The following is a 12,092-nucleotide window of genomic DNA, read 5'->3' as shown; positions in this document are numbered from 1 at the left end:
TAGCTCTGTGTCAAATATAGCCATACCCTTTGATCCTAAATAAAATCCAATACTATCCACAATAAAACTGTGTGTTAAATCAACTCTAAGGAGGATTAAGTAGCTGAAATTTCCTCCACTGTTGAGACTTGCCAATCAAATTAAAACTGGTGAGGAATAAAAGCTCGCAATTTCTTACCTCTTTTCTGTCCTCACTAAAAGCCTGAAGAATGTCAGTCTGCCTGGTGTAGTTTCCGTTTGAATCCTGAAGACCCTGTAAGATTCTCTCACGAAGCACAAGAACTGATACACGTAGCTGGTGCCACAAAAGTTGAACTGTATGGATGTCCACTAGGATATTGACTGAGTAGGAGAGAAGCTTCAGTGAAATTTCAGTCTCTAACAGGGCATGGATCAGCTCCACATGATCTGAAATATCTTCACAAATATCCTGCAGAGACAGAAGGGAGATAACTTACAGAATCAATCACATCGCCAATAGTGGGACCCTAATTATTTTCTCATACACCTTTCTCTTTTAGATACACTTGTGTGATTAGAGCGAGGAAAAGATTGTCATAAATCTTTTGGGAATTTGCAGCTAGACAGGGTGCAGGGGATTTTACATTTCTGCAGTGCCTTTGCCGCCAGATGTTTGAATCCTGCACAATTAATTAGTGCTGCAGTTATAATTTTGCATTTTTCATGGATCGCCTAATCTATCTGTTGGAATTTTGACCTTTTTTGTCCTTGTAAATATTCTCCATTGTTTTAACATGTCAAATGGTTTGGCATGACGCTTACATAATAGAGCAACACAGTGTTTGTTCCCGGGTCTGCTTCTCAGAATTTTCAAAAATTAAATTTAAGGAACTGGAAGAAATTAAATTATTTTTAGAATTTGTATTTCAGGGTTAACAAAATGGAGAACCAGTTTTCTGTGTTTGCATGAAAGACTATGGATAGAGATTTCCTGTAAACTACTATATTGAAGTTTATTAGCATTGTTTCAGTTGTAATATTATTGAAAGAAAACCTTTTTTGCTGGAAGCACATGCAGATGATGATATGAACCACTTCACTGGTAAACTTGGTTTACAAAAACTGATAGAATTATTGACCTTCAGGTGATGAAGATACATGAAAATCTAAGTGCATCCAGGTGTACAGATTAAACAAGATTGATCAAATTTTCACAATTACACAAGCACAGAGAACTTAAATTATAACCAATTTGAGTGTTTTTAAATGAAAAATGGCCAACACAGATCACTGGACAGGAAGATTATATATCACTGATACAATAACATATTAACAAGCTAAGCAGCTTACTTACACTTCATTTATTTATTTTATTTATTAATGTCACATCAACACTCCAATGAAGTTACTGTGAAAATTCCCTAGTCGCCACACTCTAGCACCGGTTTGGGCACACTGAGGGAGAATTTAGCATGGCCAATGCACCTAATCAGCATGTTTTTCGGACTGTGGGAGGAAAACAGAGCACCAAGAGGAAACCCACACAGAAAGGGTGAATGTGCAAACTCCGCACAGATAGTGACCCAAGCCAGGATTGAGAGGCAGCAGTGCTAGGCGCTGTGAGGCAGCAGTGCTAACCACTGTGCCACCCTCGTTCAGATTCATTTGTAAAATGCATTTTCCACCATTTTTGTCAGACTTCCATGTTGGAGCATAGCATTAGCTTATTTCCACCACAATTGAAGAATTTAATGTAACTCCTCAAAACAGCAACAATCTTCATGAAGATAAGATCCAGTGCAATCCACTTCCATGCAACCATTTCATGCATCTTAAATTTAAATCCTTCCACTTACGACACGAAAACATATTTTTCTCCCTTGCTATCCCATTATTTAAGCAAACTTATAAATACCTTGTAAATTCAAACTTAAATTCTATATCCAAATTATCACGTCTTACAGGAACATAATGGAAAAACCTATTTTTCTTCAAATGATTTCTTTAACCCAATCTTCCCCCTTCCAGCTACTATCCTGATTATAGTTCAATGATTCCTAATAACTATCATCTGTCTTCATCAGGAAACTTAGATAGCTAACTCCACATTCCAACACTCCCAGGTTTCCCTTTGCAAAAATATATTTTATCCATAAAATATCTAAAAGAACATTACAAAATGGTCTTTACATCAAGTATAATGATATTCAAATTCTCTACACAGATCATGATGCATTCTGAGTTGCTTCATACAATTGTGATACATGTAATATCTACTGTATACATTCATACAGCCGGAGAGGCTCAACATAGTGTCCATCCATCGGTGTACCAAGGCTGACAGGCCTTAGAGAGCAACCTTTGCCCATTGTCCCTCTACGATGGCTGCCCCAAACTTTAACACATCCCTCATCACATAGTCCTGGAATGTGCCAGTCTGCAACACCGGTCATGGACATCCCTTTGCACTGGATGGCCAACAAATTTCGGACAGACCAAAGAGCATCTTTCACCAAGGTGATGATCCTCCAATTGCAGTTCATATTTGACACGGTGTGCATTCCTGGAACAGCCCTTAGAGCACAGCGTCCTGTGTCACAGAACTGCTCAGGATGAACCTCAAAAAAACTACTGCATCTCTCCCCACACTCTCTTTGCAAAGTCACATTCCAGAAGGAGGTAAACAACAGTCTCTTCCACACCGCAGCCACTTTGAGGGCAATGTGCAGAGGAGGTGAGACTCTGGACATGTAGGAAGGATCAGATGGGTAGGCCTTTCTCACCACCAGCCAAGATATGTTCTTGGTGCTTGTTTGAATGTTCTGGCAATTAGGTATTTTAATAAATGACTTTGACAGTCTGCTCAGGAAACTATCTGACAGGATCGACCATCTCCTTTTCCTATAGGGTTTCTTGGACATTCTCCGCAGGCCACTGCCTGATGGAATTGTGGTCAAATGTGAATCTCTACATAAACAGTTCCAGGAGGATAGGTGTTGCCACATAGTCCAACTCTGAATGGAGCGTTCTGTGGCAATGTGGCATCACTGTGGGGTGAGAGTTTGCGGGAACATCAACACCTAGTGACACTCGCCTACGTACCAAGGGCTTGATGCAGCCACACATGCAAGTGGCCAACAGGATGAGGGCAATATTGTTTATGGTTTTTCTCCCTTTATTTAGATGTTTGTACATCGTGTCTCCATTTTTGATCTCCATATAAAGTGGAAGATAGCTCAGGTGATCATCTCAGTGCAGGACTAAGCAATGGGCCAGTCCTGTACCACACATTGAGAATGCCTCAAACCTGATGAGCAGATTCTTCGCCACAATGGAGAGGGAGCTTCTTTCCCACATGCCAAGTTTTTGCTTTTACCATAGTGACTCACTCCTTCCAGTTTCTAGCAAGTACCCTGGTCCCTCCAAACCACATGGCCAGCACCTTCAGTCAATCTGACCTGACAGTGTAGGTAACAAAGGCTTGGTTAGCCAGTTCCCAAACAAAATAAGAACATAAGAACATAAGAACTAGGAGCAGGAGTAGGCCATCTGGCCCCTCAAGCCTGCTCCGCCACTCAATAAAATCATGGCTGATCTTTCTGTGGACTCAGCTCCACTTACCTGCCCGCTCACCATAACCCTTAATTTCTTTACTGTTCAGAAATGTATCTATCCTTGCCTTAAAAACATTCAATGAGGTAGCCTCAACTGCTTCACTGGGCAGGGAATTCCACAGATTCACAACCCTTTGTGTGAAGAAGTTCCTCCTCAATTCAGTCCTAAATCTGCTTCCCCTTATTTTGAGGCTATGCCCCCTAGTTTTAGTTTCACCCGCCAGTGGAAACAACTTCCCTGCTTCTATCTTATCTATTCCCTTCATAATCTTATGTTTCTATAAGATCTCCCCTCATTCTGCTGAATTCCAATGAGTATAGCCCCAGTCTACTCAGTCTCTCCTCATAAGCCAACCCTCTCAACTCCGGAATCAACCTAGTGAATCTCCTCTGCACCCCCTCCAATGCCAGTATATCCTTTCTCAAGTAAGGAGACCAAAACTGTACACAGTACTCCAGGTGTGGCCTCACCAGCACCTTATACAGCTGCAACATAATCTCGCTGTTTTTAAACTCCATCCCTCTAGCAATGAAGGACAAAATTCCATTTGCCTTCTTAATTAACTGCTGCAGCCGCAAACCAATTCCTTGAGATTCCTGCACAAGGACACTCAGGTCCCTCTGCACAGCAGCATGCTGCAATTTTTAACCATTTAAATAATAGTCCATTTTGCTGTTATTCCTACCAAAATGGATGACCTCACCTTTACCAACATTGTAATCCATCTGCCAGACCCTCGCCCACTCACTTAGGTTATCTATATCCCTTTGCAGACTTTCAGCATCCTCTGCACACTTTGCTCTTCCACCCATCTTAGTGTCATCTGCGAATTTTGACACACTACACTTGGTCCCCAACTCCAAATCATCTATGTAAATCGTAAACAATTGCGGTCCCAACACTGATCCCTGAGGCACACCACTAGTCACTGATCGCCAACCAGAAAAACACCCATTTACCCCCACTCTCTGCTTTCTGTTAGTTAACCAATTCTCTATCCATGCTAATACATTACCCGTAACACTGTGCACCTTTATCTTATGTAGCAGTCTTTGGTGCGGCACCTTGTCAAATGCCTTCTGGAAATCCAGATACACCACATCCACAGGTTCCCCATTGTCCACTACACATGTAATGTTCTCAAAGAATTCCACCAAATTAGTCAAACATGACCTGCCCTTCATGAACCCATGCTGCATCTTACCAATGGGACAATTTATATCCAACTGTCTCGTTATTTCTTCCTTGATGATAGATTCAAGCATTTTCCCTACTACAGAAGTTAAGCTAACTGGCCTATAGTTACCTGCCTTTTGTCTACTTCCTTTTTTAAACAGTGGCGTCACATTTGCTGTTTTCCAATCTGTGGGAACCACCCCAGAGTCCAGCAAATTTTGGTAAATTACCACTAGTGCATTTGCTATTTCTCCCGCCATCTCTTTTAGTACCCTGGGGTGCATTCCATCAAGACCAGGAGACTTGTCTACCTTTAGCCCCATTAACATGCCCAACACTACCTTTTTCGTGATAATGATAGTTTCTAGGTTCCCACCTGCCATAGTCTTCCTGTCATCTATTTTTGGCATGTTATTTGTGTCTTCCACAGTGAAGACCGACACAAAATACCTGTTCAATGCCTCAGCTATTTTCTCATTTCCAGTTATTACATCCCCCTTCTCGTCCTCTAAAGGACCAATGTTTACTTTCGCCACTCTTTCGTTTTATATATTTGTAGAAACTTTTTCTATCTGTTTTTATATTCTGAGCTAGTTTACTCTCATAATCCATCTTACTTTTCTTTATAGCTTTTTTTGTGGCTTTCTACTGACCTTTAAAGATTTTCCAATCCTCTAGGTTCCCACTAATCTTTGCCACTTGGTATGCATTTCTTTTCAATTTGATACCCTCCTTTACTTCCTCAGATATCCATGGCTGATTATCTCTTTCTCTACAGTCCTTCCTTATCACTGGTATATACTTTTGCTGAGCACTGTGAAAAATCGCTTTGAAAGTCCTCCACTGTTCCTCAATTGTCCCACCATAAAGATTTTGCTCCCAGTCTACCTTAGCCAACTCCTCCCTCATCCCTTTGCAGTCTCCTTTGTTTAAGCACAAGACATTGGTATTGGATTTTACCTTCTCACGCGCCATCTGTATTTTAAATTCAACCATACTGTGATCACTTCTTCCAAGAGGATCCCTAACTGTAAGATCATTAATTATTCCCGTCTCATTACACAGGACCAGATCTAGGAAAACTTGCTCCCTTGTCAGTTCCATTACATACTGTTCAAGGAAGCTATCGCGGATACATTCTATGAACTCCTCCTCAAGGCTGCCTTGACTGACCTGGTTTGACCAATTGATATGTAGATTAAAACCCCCATGATAATTGCTCTATGGCTTTGATCTTGCTACGATATACCTTGGCTCCCGAGGACAGTTCAAACTGGTCGCAGACACTCATCTGTCTGCACACCAACAACGGATCTGAGCAGAAGACGATGACATTGTCCGTGGCATAGGGGTGGCACGGTGGTTAGCACTGCTGCCTCACAGCACCAGGGACCCAGGTTCAATTTCCGGCTTGGGTCACTGTCTGTGTGGAGTTTGCACATTCACCTCATGTCTGCGTGGGTTTCCTCCAGGTGTTCTGGTTTCCTCCCACATTCCAAAGATGTGGAGTTAGGTTGATTGGCCATGCTAAATTGCCCATTAGTTACAGGGGGTCAGTAGGGTAAATAAGTAGGGGCACGGGGATAGAGTCTGGGTGGAATTGTGGTCGGTGCAGACTTGATAGCTTGAATGGCCTCCTTCTGCACTGTTGGGATTTTATGATTATCCATGTACAGGGAGTCTTTGATCCGAATATCTCTACTGCCTGGGATTGTCACTCCTCATAGAATCCCTACAGTGCAGAAGGAGGCCATTCGGCCCATCGAGTCTGCGCCAACCACAATCTCACCCAGACCCTATTCCCACAACCCCACATATTTACCCTGCTAATGCCCTGACAGTAGGGTCAATTTAGCATGGCCAATCAACCTAACCCGCACATTGTTGGACTGTGGGAGGAAACCGGAGCACCTGGAGGAAACCCACGCAGACACGGGGAGAATGTGCAAACTTCCCACAGACAGTAACCTAAGGCCGGAATTGAACGTGGGTCCCTGGCACTGTGAGGCAGCAGTGCTAACCACTGTGCCCAAACCTTTCCTGATAGTCTCAGCGAAGAATTCTATGCAATATATGAACAGGATGGGACTGAGAGGGCAGCATTGCCTGACTCCAGATTTGATTGAAAAGCTTTCCGATTGCCACCCATTGATTGAAACTGCGCTATTGATGTTTGTGAGAGCAGTTGGATCCAATCATGGATTCCCTCCCCAAATCCCATTTTGGAGAGCACATTCATTATGTATGTGTGTGATATCCTGTCAAAGGCCATTTGTCTCCTGGTCCAGGCTGATGAGGTGGGTGTCTCTTCCCCACCCCCCCTCCCATAACATTGAGTAGCGTGAAGCAATCAGAGATCTTCCTGCTGAGTATAGTGCAGCTCAGGTCAGGGTGAATCACCAACAATAGAGCAAGCCTGACCCAACTGGACAGAATTTACAGTCCACATTCGTGAAGTGGGTCACAAGTGAAATGGGTCACCAATTCCCACTTTTCTCCCTTTCCCTCTTCCTGATGTCTTTCTTCATGGATTCAGACATGCTGCCAGCCAGGAGCACACTTTCATACACTTTGAGCAGGTCTGGACTGCTCCAGTCCCACAGACCCAAATACAACTCAGCCAGTAAACCAGCGCTTCCTGCACTTTTTCTCTTCTTGAAGGACTCAAGGACCTTAGTCAGTTCATCCAGAGTTAGCAGTTTGTCCAAATTCTCCTGTGTAATGTTATCCAAGACCTCCGTGATAGAGGACAGAAAGGACTGGGAGGCTATGCTGTCTCTGAGTTTCACCTCATATAATCCAGGATAAAAGAATTTGCTGAAATTCAAAATATGCGATGACTTTCCTGAGCCATCTTCTTCCTTCAGGCTGCTGATCAGAGTTCTTGCTGTGCGAGCACGTCTCATCCTGCTCATCCAGTTTAAAAATAAACTGCTGGAACAACAATCTTACGCAACATTAGAAAACATTGAAATTCTAAGTGCTACAGGGTCAAGATTCAATTTAAATGGCTGAGTGTGATATAGCTGGGTAGAATGGTCTGAAGACAGAAAGACCAGAGGGGAGAATGTGTAGCCTAATTTCTCGGAGGCAATCTGTCTGCTGCAGCACTGCAGCAACAATGTTCTTTCTCAGCTATATAAAACCTTGGTTAGGCCACATTTGGAGTATTGCGTGCAGTTCTGTTCACCACCCTACCAGAAGGACGTGGAAGATCTGGACAGAGTGCAAAGAAGGTTCACCAGAATGTTGCCTGGTCTCGAGGGTGTTGAGGAAAGGTTGAATAAACTAGGATTGTTTTCACTGAAAAGATGGAGTCTGAGGGTAGACCTGATAGAGGTCTACAAAATTATGAGAGGCATAGCCAGGGTGGAAAGTCAAACGCTTTTTCCTCAGGTAGAATTGTCAAGGGGACACAGGTTCAAGGTGAGAGGGGGAAAGTTTAAGGGAGATGTGCAGGGGAAGTTTTTCACACAGAGAGTGGTTTTATGCCTGGAACATGCTGCCAGAGGAGGTGGTGGAAGCAGGCACATTAGCAACATTTAAGGGGCATCTGGATGGGTAGATGAATAGGGAGAAAATAGAGGGATATGGACCGAGTAAGGACAGAAGGTTTTTTTTAGTTTAGTTAGGGCATCATGATCGGCACAGGCTTGGTGGGCCGAAGGGCCTGTTCTTGTGCTGTACTGTTCTTTGTTCCACAGGGCTGGACTGGAAGATGATCTTGGATGCCACTGAGGCAAAAAGCAAGGCTTGCTGGCTCTTCCTATCATTCATAGTCCGATCCAATGACATCAGATCAGGGTTGTTCTCTAATCACTGTCTCCTCCTGGATGACTGTCACTTACAGGAGGAAACGCCACTAGCTTTCGGAGCGTGCTGCTCCTTCATCAGGTGGAGTGGGAGATCTGCTCACAAACAGGGCATACAGAGACACAAACTCAATTTACAGAATAATGATTGGAATGCGAGTCTTTACAGCTAATCAAGTCTTCAAGGTATAGACAATGTGAGTGGAGGGAGCATTAAGCACAGGTTAAAGAGATGTGTATTGTCTCCAGACAGGACAGCTAGTGAGATTTTGCAAGTCCAGGCAAGTCATGGGGGTTACAGATAGTGTGACATGAACCCAAGATCCCGGTTGAGGCCATCCTCATGTGTGCGGAACTTGGCTATCAGTCTCTGCTCAGCGACTCTGCGTTGTCGTGTGTCGTGAAAGCCGCCTTGGAGAACGCTTACCCGAAGATCAGAGGCTGAATGCCCGTGACCGCTAAAGTGCTCCCAACAGGAACAGAACAGTCTTACCTGGTGATTGTTGAGCGGTGTTCATTCATCCGTTGTTGTAGCGTCTGCATGGTTTCCCCAATGTACCATGCCTCAGGACATCCTTTCCTGCAGCGTATCAGGTAGACAACGTTGGCCGAGTTGCAAGTGTATGTACCATGTACCTGGTGGATGGTGTTCTCACGTGAGATGATGGCATCCGTGTCGATGATCCAGCTTGTCTTGCAGAGGTTGCTGTGGCAGGGTTGTGTGGTGTCGTGGTCACTGTTCTCCTGAAGGCTGGGGAGTTTGCTGCGGACAATAGTCTGTTTGAGGTTGTGCAGTTGTTTGAAGGCAAGAAGTGAGGGTATGGGGTTGGCATTGGCGAGATGTTCGTCTTCATCAATGACATGTTGAAGGCTCCGGAGGAGATGTCGTAGCTTCTCCACTCTGGGGAAGTACTGGACGACGAAGGGTACTCTGTCCACCGTGTCCCGTGTTTGTCTTCTGAGGGGGTCGGTGCGGTTTTTCACTGTGGCGCATCGGAACTGTCGATCGATGAGTCAAGCACCATATCCTGTTCTTATGAGGACATCTATCAGCGTCTGGCAACCCCCATCGACTACAGCCAGAGCTGATCATCCATGTTTTTCTGGAGTCGGGAGATTTAACTTTGTTCCTTTCGAGCCTTCTGAGGATGAAAAACCTTGAGATTTTTGCACTGATTGCTTCTCACCAGTACATCAGCACTCAAAGAGGAGTTTAATCGTTCTACAACATTTGTAATCCGTTTAAAGTTCCTCAATATTTTCTGGGGTCAAAAGTTTCATGTTCAGCTTCCATGTCCCCTGCAACCCTCTGGTCCTCCTGTGAGTGACAGTCATCCAGGAGGAGACAGTGATTAGAGAACAACCCTGACCTGATGTCATTGGATCGGACAATGAATGATAGGACACTAACAGAAAGTCAATATAGATGGAATCATCTGGCCAGGTGTGTTGACGCTGCACTCCATCTGCAGAGTTGTTTAAGACGTTGTGTTCTTGGCATCTTTTACTTTTCCATCAGGAGTCTGAATAAAAACATGGAAATATAGAAAATAGGAGCAGGAGGAGGCCATTCGGCCCTTTGAGCCTTCCCACCATTCATTATGATCATGGCTGACCATCCAACTCAATATCCTGATCTCTCCTTCCTCCCTTATCCTTTGATCCCCTTCGCCCCAAGAGCTCTATCTAACTGCTTCCTGAAAATTCTCCAACTCACTCGCCCCGCCGCCAGCGAGAAGGGAGAATTTGGCGCACAGCCAAGTCTTCATTAAATGCAATGGGACCAGAGAATCGCAGCCATGGGCGAAGTCGGAAAATTCCGGCCACCATGTTTTGGCCTCAACTGCTTTCTGTGGTAGTGAATTCCACACATTCACCACTCTCTGGGTGAAGAAATTTCTCCTCACTTATGACCTCTGGTTCTTTACTCCCCCACAATCAGGAACATTCTTCATTCATCTAGCCTGTCTAATCCCGTTGGAATTTTATAGGTTTCTATGAGATCCTCCCTCATTCTTCTCAACTCCAGTGAATATAATCCCAATCGACTCGATCTCTCCTCACACATCAGTCCCACCATCTCAGGAAATCAGTCTGGTAAACCTTTGCTGCACTCCTTCTAGAGCAAGAACCTTCTTCCTCAGATAAGAAGACCAAAACTGCACACCATTTTCCAGGTGTGACCTCACCAAGGCTCTGTATAATTGCATCAAGACATTCCTGCTCCAGTACTCTAATCCTCTTGCTATAAAGGCCAACATACCGTGTGTCTTCTTTACCCTTTGCTGCACCTTCAGATACTGATGTATAGGGACTCCCAGGTCCAGTTGCACATTCCCCTCTTTCAAGTTATAGCCAGATAATAATCTGCCTTCCTATTTTTGATACAAATGTGGATAACCTCACATTTATCCACATTATCCTGTATCTGCCATGCATTTGCCCACTCAATCAGCTTGTCCAAATCACACTGAAGCATCTCCACATCCTCCTTACAGCTCACCCTCCCACCCAGCTTTATGAGTGTGGCGTCCAGTCTGCTGTCAGCCCTGCCAGATTGTTTAGCCGCATCGATTGTACAGTTGCAGTCACCACCCAGAATGAGCGACCTGGATGTCGTCAGCAGTAGTGGAGCTGCTGAAGGATGACCAGTCACTCGCTCTTTTGAGCCAGGCAAACCCATTAATTAACCAGAGTGTAGCATAACCTTACACTCCCAAGTATGCCCATATATCAGGTGTAACCATTTGGAAAAAGCATTCTGAGTTTCCTATCACCTGAACCCTGCATTTTTTATTCCCTGCAATATTTAGGTTGATGTAACTGTGTCTAGTGTAGACTGTAGAGAAGGAGAAAGAATTTACATTTATAATGTCTTCTATAATCTCACAGCATGCCAAAAATTCCATAGCCATTGAAGTATGTAAGTATTTGAAGTGTAGGCACTTGTTGTAATGCAGGAAAACATTGCAAGAATTTTGTGCGATAAGGTCCAACAAATAGCAATGTGATAACTGAACAGGTAATTTTTTTTGTAAGTGATTATGGTTGAGAGATAACTGTTGTTCATGAAACTAGAGGAACCCCATAATCTCCTTTGTGTATTGCTTTGGAATCTTTTGCATCGACCTGAGGGAGCATGTGGGGCCTTGGTTTGATGTTTCATCCAGAAGTAAGGCACCTATATCCGCTCGCTCCCTCAATGCTGCAATGAAGCTTCAGCCTAGATTGTGGAGGGGATTCTCTGACCTCGCCATGCCGTTAGAAGATTGCACCAATGCTGGAGATTAGTGTGCGAGCCTTAAAATCTGTTTTGTGCCCAGCACCAAACAGTTTGCAATTCTCCCAGGCCATTTCTAATGGTGCAAACCAGTTTGCGTCCATTCTTGCCCAGAAGGCGTGAGGGTAATTAGCAGGAGATTGACTGCATTTTAATATCATTAGCAAAATCAGCACATAACCCACCCCCCGAGCAGAATGCACCCACCTCTCCGGCGCAAAGTCACAACCGCGTGAATCACGACTGCT

At 44.2% G+C, this 12,092-nt stretch overlaps 1 protein-coding gene across 10 annotated transcripts in view; it reads right to left on the bottom strand.

Moving 5' to 3' along the window:
* Window positions 1-12,092, bottom strand: part of akap6 (A kinase (PRKA) anchor protein 6) — a 414,790-nt gene that overhangs the window by 372,246 nt on the left and 30,452 nt on the right. For all 10 annotated transcript variants that reach the window (XR_013500015.1, XR_013500016.1, XM_078233730.1 and 7 more), the window contains exon 2: window positions 179-430. Coding sequence is in view for 8 of the 10 variants with exons in the window: in XM_078233730.1 (XP_078089856.1) it covers window positions 179-430 (252 nt within the window). In the remaining 2 variants the exon portion in view is untranslated. The remainder of the gene's footprint in view (window positions 1-178; window positions 431-12,092) is intronic.

This window comes from Mustelus asterias, chromosome 18 (assembly GCF_964213995.1).
Source record: "Mustelus asterias chromosome 18, sMusAst1.hap1.1, whole genome shotgun sequence".
Taxonomy (NCBI): domain Eukaryota; kingdom Metazoa; phylum Chordata; class Chondrichthyes; order Carcharhiniformes; family Triakidae; genus Mustelus; species Mustelus asterias.
This window is presented reverse-complemented; position numbering and strand designations above follow the sequence as displayed.